Below are 13362 nucleotides of genomic sequence, written 5' to 3'. Positions count from 1 at the left end.
GCTGCCACACTACACACACCAGAACGCTACATTCCCAAGACCTTTTTAAAAGCATGGGAGAAAAGATTTAGAAATGCAGTGTGTTCATCAGACGCGAGGATAATTCTGATGGGGAGGGACCTCAAGAGGTCATCTTGTTCAAACTTCTGCTCAAAGCACATAAATTCATCCAGGAGATGACAAGATATAATCTACTTACTATCAGGAGCTGTAAAGGTTAAGTGACCTGTTAAGCTTAAGAAGGTGGTAAATGAAGCCTAAGAAAGGCTCAGCAAGACGTTCACAACAAAAAGAGGAAAGGGGGGCAAGGAAGTCTGGCTGTGAAACTTAATTAAAAAAGAAAAATATAAATCAATATTCACTTCCACTAAACACGAAAGCTGGATCAGCTCCAGTTTAACCAGCACTGCACCTACCAGGGTCACTATGTTGACTGCGCCAGGTGAAGGGAACTGAAAAAACAGCAAGACATACAGGACGTCTATAGAGATGAAGGAAGCATAGTAAACTTAAGCCATTTGCAAGATTATAAGGAGTCTTAAAGATTCAGATCTGCCATAGAAACGGCACTACTTTGGGATATTTGTCTCTAGTTAACCCAGAAAAAGTACTCATGCAAGCAACGCTACCATATCAGACATAGAGATTATCCTTACTTTCTTAAATCAGTAGGATCCGGGATTTACCCACTTTGGACATAAGACTACATTGGCAGAGCGTGCCAGTCACATGTACGTATGCTCTTGGAGCCAGACACACTTGCTGTCTTTGCCTACACAGCCATCACTCAGGAGAGCCACTACTGACATCTGAATTTTCAAAGCATTGCTGTGTTACAAAACAAACGCACAGCCTTATATCTGCACCACTTATTACAGTCCTAATTATGTCTCATTTAGGAGGTAAAAAAAGACAAGAAGGAGTTGATAATAACTTGTGCTAATCAGAAGCAGATTTTTTAATTCTTTGGGATTTTTTTTGAAAAAAAAAAAAAGCAGAACAGACAATAGACTGTAAACCCGCTACACTTGAAGGTCTCTACTACTCTAGGTCAAACATCCCTCCACAAATCCCATTTTTTGACATAGCTTTAGGAACATCACAATATAGATATTACTGCTATATTATCTGCCCGAGTGATTGCTAAATTTTACCCTGCTGTGTTACTCACTGCATGGTGGATGTCAGCTTTCACTTCTTCACTCAGCATTCCATCAAACACAAAGGAATCGCCAAATTTCTCTGCCTATAGAAGAAAACCAAAAGATTAAAGTGTATTATCAAAGGAATGTTATTCTTAAAATGCTACTCACATCTAGAGTGTTATCTTACTCAGGATAAGGAACAGTAATTTTAAGTTCTCTTTCAATTAAGCTATTTTGTAGCAGATGAGAAGGCATTTTATCTCTGGATGTAGTTGCTCTTCAACAGCGACTGGACAGATAGCAGCTCACAGAGCTTCTGCAAATGTTTTTACTTCTATTACTTAAAAAGGCAGTTCCAATTGTCCCAACAGCTTTAAAACACTATCATCAATAATCTAACATTCAAGGGCATATTTCATTTATTTTTCCTTTAGAAATTACAATAAAAGAGTTAAGCCTTGTCAATTACTGCTTTTCATCATCACTAGCACTATGTTTTAAAGGTTTTTTACAACAACAATAGAAGAATTAAAAGTAATCCAGTCATTATATCTAGCATTATATAAAGCCAAAAGAAACAAGAAATACAAATTATTTCAATACATTACAATACACTATACCAAGACAGGGTTTTTTTTTTTTCCTTTTGTAAACTAAGTGAATTGATATTCTAGGGAAGTCAAAACATGCTATCAGAATTCAACATATTTGCCCTTCCCAATTTCTTTGTTTTACTATAGGCATTCAAAGACAGAGAATGATTGCCATGAGCTGCTTCTGCATGCTCAGAACTCTTCATGAAGCATAGTTTGAAAGATCCCACTCACCACCCAAACTGCAAGAAGTTTTAGCATATGACCATAACCTATATACATTCAGTTTTGGAAGGGAAAAAGAAGAAAGAAATGCTTGACTTCTGTCACTTGGCAAGTCTGAAAGAACAACACAGAGGCAAACAGGTTTATCATCTATAAGACCCCCAGACTGCAGTCGGACAGCCTCCATTGAGTTTGTTTAAAAATACTTTTGGTTCAACAAGATAGCTGCATATCCGGAGCTTGTTTTTTCCTTCAGCTTTCTATTTATTTTCAGGTTTCATTTGCCACTGAGTTCAGTCTAGTCCTTAATAAAAGAAAATCAATAAGTAGGTTGGCTGTGTTTACCCGCAGTAAATAATGTAGGCATTATTTAAATACACAAAAACCAGCTCAGCTGCATCCTCAAAAAAAAACCCTGCAGAATCAGTGCTGTGTACTCTAACTCCAACTTTATTTTTCCAAATCCAGCATAAAAGGGGGCCCCACATGAGGAAGGAAGGGAGAAAAGGTAAGTGAAGCACCCAATCACACCAGCAGAGCCATGAAGCACTGCCTGAAACAGACTCCCATCTAGTGCAGTGCTATACTTCAATACCACCGCTCATGTGCTCATTACAGAAGCTGTTTGCAACAAGAAAGCTCTGTTCAAACTCAGAATTGTTAAGCAACCTTTTTCCATAATTATTGAGCTAAGAAGTTAGAAACAGAAATAGTGCTGTAGATAAAAGAAGGCCTTCATCCAACCAGAATGATCCTGTCTTCCAAATGAGAACCAAGTTATCACATGAATTCAACCAAGTGCCTCCTTTGAGACCTGATCATTACTGAGGCTCTCATTTGCGTAAAAGGCCTGTCAGGGTTTTATAAAAGTTGTGTAGGAACAGTCAACTGTCAGGAAAGCTCAAAGCCTAAGGCACAGGTAGCTTCTTTCTTGGAATAATCTTAACATATTCTTTCTTAATCCATTGTTCCCACTAACAAAACTATTATTATACTAGCTATTATATCTTCTTTAGACAGGAGGACTTTCAATTGCTCAGCTCATTAGCAAATAGCTGTGGTGAACTAGCCTGCAGAGTCCTCAGCTACTACAGTTTAAATGCTTTCTCCCCTGTTCCTCTAAAATAAGGTAAAAATCTAACAATACTCTTGTATGTGTACAAAGATGTCCTGGGACACAAAGGTCACAAAAAAACCAAACAACAACAAAACAAAACAAAAAAAAAAAAACCAAAAAAAGCCCTGCATAGACATCTTCAGCCATCTGTTAGCTTCACCCAGGCTGCCTCAGTCACACTGCAGGTAAAGATATTAGTTCAGACGTCAAGACACTTACGAAAGGCAACACTATACATCCAAATGCCCTTTCAGACCTGTAGGCAGCCAGGAAAGACAATTTTCTCTCTACACTACTTACACCAAAAACACTGTAGTGTGCAAATCCCAAGCAAATACTGTGACATTCTTGAAAAAAAATAGAGAAGTCTAGGTTTTTAAGAGGGATTTTGGCAACACAAAGAAGGATGGCAGGAAGCTGCATACCTTTCCACCTTACCTCAGTAACGTACCCAGTAGAATTCACAAATCTCTCGAACTCCTCATTGCTGACCTCATACTGATCCATGTAGAAACTGTTAATGTGGACTCTTCTGGCAGGCCATTCTCCATCTTGCTGTATTTCAGGCTCATCAGTCCCCATTGTGAACACACCTCCTGGAATAGCGACCATCTGCAGAGAAAACACCACGCAGAAGTTTATGAAAATGAAAGACTGAAAAGTCTATCGGGTTTACTCCTCCTCCATCTCATCTTTGGAGGTGATTTTGCTTTGAACAGCATTTCATTGACAAAGACTCTGGAAAATAATCTAGCATATCATACTGCACCTGGACATACCCTGGCAGTGATCTGTGATCACACACTACTCAAAGAACTGAAGGAGGTGGACCAGTAACAGAATACAAGATAAGCAAAGCCAGTTCCAAGAGACAGGAGCACTGGGGGGATTTTTTGCAAGACCCTGATATTTGGTATGCAGGTCATTCAAATCTAATAACAGAAACACTCATTAAGAGAGAAGTTTTCACTGTAGCACAGTTCTAACACTACTCCAGAAATGTAGTTTAAATTCTGACAGAAAAAAAGAAGCCTGGTATTTAAACGTATGGGAGTTGAAATAAAATCCCACATATATACAGCAGAATAACATAGTATTCAACATGTCTATTAGAGTATGCAACATGTACAATAAGAGTAGCCAATCTGCGGAGACAAGGTCGTAAAAAACTGATGTAACATCATTTAGATGAAAAGGCAAGTTCACAGACCTGAACATGAACTTTGTATATACAAATCTACATGTACATAGATTTTAGGACCTTGACTCATCTATAGTTGGATCTTTTGGGGTTTTTTTTCTTACTTGACAAGACTCTCTTCATCAAGTTGGATGCTTTCACAAAAATGGTTTACCTGGATGCCCGCACTGACAGGAAGAGTAAAAGATTCATAGTTATGTTCCAGCTTGCGGAGTTTACTGTTATTTATGTAGTTACACCACCAGCAGAATATCAAATTATGAGTAAGTAAGTTCACATCAGCCATCTAGCACCTCCCCCTATTCTTAAGGGAATTTGGAGTATTTGACATAACCTAACATACGCAATTTCATTGTTTCGTCTTCACTATAGATCTCTCATTTTGCTTGGGTCTCTCCCAGCAACACTTAAAATTCACACAACTTGCAACATGCCTGTAAGAAATGCTACAAATAATTTCCTCTTTGAACTAACCACATTTGAATTTAGCTGCATCCTCATAACTTTTTTCTCTAGCAAAAATCATCTGAGCACTTACAGATTGTCTTTAATTGAATCCATAAAAGGGCTTCAGGATAAATTTGCTTACATTTTTTAGTACTTAGGGAATGACAACGCGGGACAAGTTGCACCATTTCCTTCCAATCTCTTTCTAACCCACTGAAACTAAAACAACTCCTTGAAGCAGTCTTCAAAGCAAGATTTAGAGCTCACTAGTGAGCTGCTGTCTAAAAGCATCTGAAAAATTAACTCTTGCTTTACAGGCTAGCGTTCATTTTCAAAACCTGAAAAATCTCAATAAAATTGCCAGTGTATGTTTAGGCGGGAGTGTCCAAAGGCTTCCTTATGAACCTGCAACCTTTGCAGGCCTCACACAGTTAAAACTGAGATTTCTGGCACGTGCACCAATGTGTCCAATCAATATCAATTATTGATTCCATAGGATTATCCTCCCCTACCAGGACTCATTTCACCGCTCCACATCCTCTTTGGAAACAGGACCTTCCTTTGACAGCCAACTTTATAGACACACTACATCATAGGATGCAAGTCTGACAGCATCCTTCAACTGAGAACAGTGGAATACAACACTAAGTGAAGAATAGATGTCACATCCAGAAATCACATTCATATCATTAATTAAGCAGCTTTAACATGGTTTTAAAATACAAGTAGCCAACACTGAGGAATTAATCTTTAATAAATATTGAGGTTGAACTATGGAGACAGAAATCCAACAGAAGAGGCTGACAATTACATAATTTACTCTATTAGGTGATTTACTGTATCAGAGTGTGCAATAATAATTGCCTGTATCTTCACAGTATTACTTAAGTATGCATGCAGTTCATTGTCCTTGAAACTCAACTTCAACAAAAGGGACTGCATTTGCCTACAATCATATTTATGTCTAAAGTATTACGGGGGAGCAGACCCCAAAAAGTAGTAGCTCCCCATTTCTAAACACATAGTGGAAACAGAATTACAGAATGGTTTGGGTTGGAAAGAACCTTAAAGATCATCCAGTTCCACCCCGCCTGCCACGGGCAGGGACACCTCCCACCAGACCAGGCTGCTCAAGACCCCATCCAGCCTGACCTTGAACACTTCCAGGGATGGGGAATTCACAGCTTCCCTGGGCAACCTGGGCCACTGCTTCATCACCCTCATTGAGAAAAATTTCTTCCTAATGTCTAAGCTAAATCTTCCTCCTTTAAATTTAAAGCCATTCCCCCTCACCCTATCACTACATGACCTTGTAAAAAGTCCCTTCCCAACTTTCTTGTAGGCCCTTCAGGTACTGGAAGGCTGATCTAAAGTCTTCCCGAAGCCTTCTCTTTTCCAGGTTGAACAACCCCAACTCTCTCAAAGAAAGGCAGCCCCCCGCATTTTTACTATTTGCAAACCCCCTCACAAAAGAAAAAGATCCAAGTCTGTTGTGACAATTCTCATCTGCCAAAGTTTACTTGCACCTTTCATGAAATGAAATAGGATTCTCATTTCTAATAACCGAAGATATCTCATTTAGGCAGGTATTTGGTCTCCAGTGATACAAAAAGTCTCAGTGTCCCTTTGCAGTGGGCACCGCCATAGGACATCAACCCACTTTAAGGACTGCCTTCAAAAAAGAGGCATGCTCAGCTCACGGTGTTTGAGGAGACCAGCAGAAGGAATAAGCCATTTAAAAGACTTGCAGTGAACCCGAAAGGATATCTAAATATGGATACATAAATGATAACTTTGCTGAAACACACACAGGTGATCCATTAGTCACTTTCAATCCACTGATACCAACACAGACCCAGAACAGATGGGTCAGTGGAACCAGAGTCACGGCAGGAACGGGATTCAATGAGCTGGGGCTGCAGTGGCAGAGCTGCCACCTCCCTGGCCGTGTGGCACAGACAGGGGAGTGCTCTGCACACTTATTCCCAGTGTTTGCCGGCTAAAGGCGCAGGGAGGCCTGCCAAGACAAACCGCCAGCAAAACCACCTCGGCTCAGCTCTGCACGGGGAGAAGCGGTAAGGGGGACGGGGTGGGCACGCAGCAAGGCCAGAGCACACAGGCACATCAAGACACAGGTGTTTTCCCACGCCCCGGAGCGTCCGAACGGCCCGGAAGACGCTTCAGGTTCCCCAAGAGGCAGAACGAGACTGGACCAACCGAAACACCCACACCCGAGCCGGGGTTCTGCCGCGTTCGGCCCAGGAGGGTAGCGAAGCGGCTGTCCCTCGTGTTCCTGCACAGAACCCCGCTGGCTCGGGGCTCCCCATTAACGCCCGCCCCGCTTCGCTGCTGCGCGCGCCCGCCCGCCTCTCACCGGCCCGCGCCCCGCGCTCCGCCCGCCGCCCGGCGCCGAGTACCGCCGCGCCGCCGCTTCCCGCCCGGCGCTGCCCCGGCTGGCGCTGCAGCCGCAGTTCCCGCCGGTGGCGGCCACCGCCCCCAGCAAGAGGAGGAGGAGGAGGAAGAGGAAGAAAAGGAGGAAGACGAGGAGGCGGCATCGGGGCAGACGGGCGCAGGGCCCCGTGGGCGCAGCCATGTTGGCGGGGGCAGCCGGTCACGTGACGGGACGGCCTAAAAGGGGCGGTGCCGCGGGAGGCGGACCGCTGTGTGGGGCTCAGAGGGGGGTCAGAGGGGGCGAACAGCCTCCATCAGGCCCGGGCAGCTCCAGGGGGCCGTCTCCATCAGTCCTGGGACAGGATAGTGGGCAGCCCGGACCAGTGGGATATCCCTGCCCATGGCGGGGGGAGCTGGGTGGGCTTTAAGGTCCCTTCCAGCTCAAACAATTCTATGATTCTGTATATTTCCCACTTAGATGCATATGGATAAGTTTTCCCAGACATCTTATGCATATTCTATTACTTTTCATTTTAATGTTATTATGAACAACAGTCAAAACTCCTGCTAATGTGGAGCTGGCTCCATCTCTGCCTGACCGTGCGTTTGGGACAGAGAAAGACAGCAAACAGAGGTGATTACAGAAGACACATCTGTCCCGCACAGATCAACTGAACACAAGGCGTTACCATCTTCTAAGAATAAACAGTCTCTGGAAAAACGCTGCTTGAAAGAAAAAGTGCTATCAGAGGGACATTCTGTCCAACTTCTAAAAAATACAATTACTTAGATACTTGGCTTTACTTTAGCTTAAATATTCTGCTTCATATAATAGTAACTACGACTTGTTCCACCATCACTGTCCCATCCCAGCACACAGATCCCTGGGTGCTGTGTTTTGCCCTCACTGGGTATGTAAGGCATTGCAAGAAGAGGGAGCCCAGGAGGTATCCCCTCAGGCTCTGCCCCAGCCTCCTGCTGAAGCCTTTCTCGAGAGGGACGTGAAGTTTGCCTTTCCATCATCTAAAAATAACCAGGTGCTGAAGCAAACACGGGCTAAATAAAGCGCACAGGCCTGTGCTTTTGCAGAGAGGCGGTACCCAGCGCTCTGGCACCCAAGGGATGGCATTTAATGTACGTGGTAGTCAAGTTTATTCAAAATGCATCTCCAGCACTTGTTGCAATTAACATTCTCAAGAAAAATATGCACATGAAATGAATGTGGATAGGTCTGTCTTCCCAAAAATAATTTCTTACCTATCCGTCAATATAATCCCTCAGCACAACGCAGTTGTTTATTGCTCATTTCACCTCCACGGGAAAAATACAGGGAAATACAGATGCTGCCTCTAAGCATGCTCACTTTGAGATGTCAAAAACTGCAACTAGGGGTCATTGTAGTTGCCCAATTGTGTTATTCAGCAATATTCATAATAAGAGGAAGTTCAAATTGTGTAGATATTGCACAGCAGAAGTGAGGACTGGCCCTTTTGTAAGCCCTCATCATTAGTAACTTGCAGGAAGGAGAGTGTTCTCAAGGCCCTGGTCTCAGGCTGAGCACATCAGCAGTATTCTTGTGCTTTTTAAATATGTTCTTTGTTTCTTTTTTTTGTGGCAAATTTCTGCAACAGAACTGTAGCTGAAGGACAGGCAACAGCATGTAGATGGCATTAAAGTCAGAGACTCATACAAGGCGCGCGTCTAAGGTCCAGCAGGTAAACGCTCACACCTTTAACTGTGTTCAATAGCAGTATGTAATGTAAGAGGGTGTACATGCCTTCCTCCTAAAAGAATCCTCATCTCCTCGATTAATGGGGAATAATGCAACTCAGAATCATTTCAGAATAAAGACTTAGGAAAAAATAAAGAAATGGTAAATTCCGTGTGCACTGCTGTTAATGTATCTATCCTAGGATTTTGATATTTCATGTTTAGAAATGGATTTTACCAAGTATGACACAAACAGTCTTTATGGCAGAAAACATCACCAGGGAGGTGGGGAAAAACATCACTGGAGGAGGAAAAGGATAAACCTGCTTTTCTTTCCAAGTGAACATCTGATCCTGTTACTGCAGTTTTAGAGTATTTTTAAATGAATTTTCAGCTCAGGAAACTGAGAATCAATTTGTACAAAGCCAGGTGAATGGCAACATGCTAGTGTGTACGCCAAGCAGGTCAGGAATGGAAACACGCTCTATAGAGGCACAATGGCCTTGTGCTTTGCTCTTAGGAGAGGTAGCAATTTGCTATTAGTAGCAAGAAGCAAATTACTACTCCACTGTGTGCCAGCTCAGCTGGCTGGGACTTTGTGATGGGAGCAAAGGCTCTTCCTACTCACTGTCCCCCTGCTAAGGAGCTGGAGGAGTGGCAGTTGCCTGCTCTTTCCCAGGCAGAAAGGGTGCACTGCTTTTGTATTCCCATGTACACTTCGCACAGCCAAGGTACGTAGCCTAAGGCAGATGGTGATCAGCTGTCTCTGTACTGAACTGTCAATACCTTCTACAACAGGGAACTGGAAATACTCTTGTTTTCCTTCATGTTTCCTGTTGTTCACTATGGTGTTGAAGATTTTGGTGCTCTATCACGTAAATCTATACTTTGTGTGGGAGCTTCAGGACTGTCGGCAGAAAGGATCTTCTTCTGGATCCTCCACTAGAGGAGATTTCTTTACTCATTCTGAGGGATACTAATTCAAAACATTTAACATATTTTATCTCTATATATATTAGGGCTGTGCAGTAAAAAGAAGCATAATCATAGTGAAGGTGGAGTTTGTATGTTTGTTTCGATCTAGTACTGGAAAGGAACGCAACCTTATTTGCTGTATGACATTTTACTGCGTGTAAAATGACAGTGCTGGGAGTCTTCACAAGGATGCATTTCAATTATCCATTATTAGTCCCTTTTGCCCTGCGACATACTTAGAAAATCAAGAGACTACAGGAAAACAAATACCAATTTAATTATAAAATCAACCCTTGCTACTTCGAAGTCAGAAAATGTAAACATTCCTTTTATGTTGAAACCGTCATTATAGCCCCATGCATTAATGAATCCCTTTGAAAATGCAAATTAAACATAACTTATTTTCTCCTTTCAAATTTCCAATGCAATTTACAGAAATGACAGCAGAATCTAGGTATCCAAATTCTACAGTCTTCTACATCTGTACACAGTCTGCTAGGATAACTTGCCCTTATTAAAGCCATGGGATTCTGGTTGTGTAATGGGTGGAATTCAAGAAAACCAGCTGATTTCCATTGAGCTGGGACAGTGCTCTGGTGTATCTTGTGTTCTCATTGCTCATTTTCCTACAATTCTTTTGCTGCATCATTTCTGATCCATTGAGAAGGTTTATACTCCTGTACTCTCTCAGGAGACTAGATGAAATAATTACTATTTGCTTCTAAGCAACATTGAACTTCCATTTTGTAATCCAGAGGATTTCTGAAAACTTATGCTGGTGTCATTTATTCATGTTTGTGCTCCTAAGTAATTTCTTCACAGGCAGCTAACCTCTTCCACACAGTGTTTACTTATTCTCTTTGCTCACCCTGAGAATGCCATGCTTCAGGATTAAGACACCGATTTCACTGTTATTAAAACATTATAGAAAGAAGAAACTTATCTGAAAAGCTGAGATGTTGCCTAGCATTTGTCCCTATTATTAGTAGTGCTTTTCATCTCCTAGTGCTGCAGCGCTGGTATGGACAGCGCTGATGACAAGAAGCTTTTGTGATCATCTGCCTCACCATGTAGACCAGCCATGAGCAATAATAGACAGTTTGATCCTTGGAATCCTGGTGGCTGCCTGGAACATTTTCTGTTCTAATTTTTCTTGCAGGGCTGCTGCTTTTGCAGATGAACCAACAGCAGAGGCAAAAAATGTGCAAACTCACCCAGCAGGCTGGAGTGCTTTCTGGCTGAAATAGTTCAAAGAAGTCAACAGTAAATTACAAATTTGTAAACATAAAACAAGACAATATTGCTTTTATTCTTGGCAACTTCAAACTTCATCTTAACCTTATTCATCAGTGTTGAACTCACATAATTACTACAAATAAGGCAGTGATGGTCCAGAATAAGGTTCAAAAAGGAGAAAAAGAACAGAGTTCTCCAATAGCAAAAAAAAAATATTAAGATTTCTTGCAAGGTGTTCTTCTGTGACAGAAATCACATATGCAATTGGACTAAACATTTACAGTATAGCACTCTAAAGACTGAAGTGACACTTACTAAGTAGTATTTTTTTCACTCTTTCCTCTCTGGATTCTTTAACAGTTCTCAATCCTTAGACCTTCTTTGTTTCTGTGTGTGTGATCTATGCCCAACCCCTGTTTGCTACTGAGCAAACAGGACTCTATTCTGTATCTCAGGGGCTACCTGCTGTGGTTCACATTATCAGTGAAACAGTTGCTTTGAGAGAACAACTCTATGCTACTTCTGAGGGTGATTTTTTTCATTCCCAGACTTCCCTAGTGTTTCATCTCTTTTTAAAGATATAAAATAATAAGAACCTTATGAACTCACTATACCAGCAGCAGCATCCCAAAGTAAGTTTGTAAAGAGAAATAGGAACATTTTCCATTGCTGGAAAAATTCATTATCATCTTGTCTTTGTCAACACCCTTTCAAATCGCGCAAATGCTTTGCAGTATTTGCTCAGTATTTTTGGCTGAAGAGCCTTCAGTAGCAAAAACTCTACAGCCTTTGAAGAACTGACCAAGACTCAAAAGTAAACGTGAGAGAAAAATAGCCTGTGATATTCTGCATTCTGGAGAGGCTGCAAAATCAGAAAGCTGGTAGGTTGCAGCAGGAGACAAAGGACATGACTGATACAGGAGAAGCATGGAGAGATGTATGCAACTCTTCAGACAATGAATTTTGAGGCTTTGTGGACTGGGATAGAGCAGAATATCCCCAGGTCTCTTCTGCTGTCTCTGATGCATCCCATATTCACAGAACTTCATACTGTCAGTTTGGGTGTGGTTGGGGGACCCGTTCATCTTCTCTCTGTGGGAAAGTCCCCAGAGCTATGGCTTACATTACACAGAAGTTCTTACGTGCTGCTGCTGCTCTTATTTGGCACTCAATAATGAAGATATTTCAAGGTGTACTACTAGTGTAACCGCTAAAGGTATTCAGCAGGCAAAGCTCTTTGCCACTGGCTTTAGTGACAGTCCTCGTGTCACTGCCTAAGTGTAGCTGATGTTCTAGCCATTGACTGTCCCCAGTCTAGTAAAATCTTCCAGAGATTAGATTTGATTATACAAGAGTTCATTAGGATTATCTAATGATATTAGGAACCATTATTCTGTCAATTTCTGTTGAGTAATGGCTTATAGTATTGCAGTAATTTATGAAAATTGTAGAACTTTATCCACTGACTCACACTTATGTTCCTAAGTCATGGACTTCAACTTCTGCATATCTTTACTTGATAGCCATGATTACAACGCCTCTGACATTTTTTAATGAAGAACCCATATAGTGGTGGTAGGTTGTGTTCAATCAGACCATTGGCTGATATGGGCTTGTTCCCTTTCTCCAGATCTGATCTGCTGCTATAGAGAGGGAAACAAGCCATGAGCATGGCAGCAGTTACAGACTGTTTCCTGTCCATCACCAAAGGCAGCAGGAAGGTGTGAGTGGCAGTGAGAGGAGGGAAGTGTTTTCTTCACCTTATGCCAATTAAAGTGATACAGCAGTTCTGCAGCATAAACACTGCATCTGCTTCAGGGAGGCACTTTGTGCTGCCAAGCAGAGCCACGTGTACCCTACAGAGGGCATCGAATTACAGTATAATTGTGGGCAGTATACCTTGACAAATATTTTAAGGACAAATAATTGCATAACATAATAAAAGGAAATATTACTTATTTTGTTATCACTGCTGGTCATTCTGGCTTAAGTCACCTTGTCAGTAGCCAGGCTTTAACCTTAGCAGCATCCCTGTGTCAGAGAGCCTTATTGAAGAGGAAACCGAGTGAAACTCACTACTTTTAAAGTTTCAGACAATTCTTCTGCCCAACAGCCGGTTTACCCCACATTTCTGCTCTTCCAACAGCTGACCGGGCTCAGCAAAAGGCTCCCAGCTTCTAAAAACTGAATTGCCCAATGCATGTAAGTAACCTCGAGAAATCTCAGCGTCTGATAAATAAGCGCAAGGGTCCAAGCGTAACTTCTCCGCTACTCTGCGCTTCCCAAGCCGCGCAACTCCCGCATTTACGAAGTGTTTATTTT

General features: G+C 42.0%; 1 protein-coding gene across 2 annotated transcripts in view; it reads right to left on the bottom strand.

Annotated features, from left to right (window-relative positions):
* The window catches only part of SUMF1 (sulfatase modifying factor 1), a 36359-nt gene extending 29014 nt beyond the window's left edge, over positions 1 to 7345 (bottom strand). For both annotated transcript variants that reach the window (XR_008451702.1, XM_054076792.1), the window contains exons 1-3: positions 7103 to 7345; positions 3519 to 3692; positions 1172 to 1246 (exon numbers count right to left, since the gene is read on the bottom strand). Coding sequence is in view for 1 of the 2 variants with exons in the window: in XM_054076792.1 (XP_053932767.1) it covers positions 1172 to 1246; positions 3519 to 3692; positions 7103 to 7321 (468 nt within the window). In the remaining variant the exon portion in view is untranslated. The remainder of the gene's footprint in view (positions 1 to 1171; positions 1247 to 3518; positions 3693 to 7102) is intronic.
* Positions 7346 to 13362: the final 6017 nt, after the last annotated feature.

The sequence above is a fragment of the Cuculus canorus genome, chromosome 11 (genome assembly GCF_017976375.1).
Source record: "Cuculus canorus isolate bCucCan1 chromosome 11, bCucCan1.pri, whole genome shotgun sequence".
In the NCBI taxonomy this organism is placed as follows: domain Eukaryota; kingdom Metazoa; phylum Chordata; class Aves; order Cuculiformes; family Cuculidae; genus Cuculus; species Cuculus canorus.
Note: the sequence above shows the minus strand (reverse complement) of the source record. Positions and strands in the feature narration are given on the sequence as shown.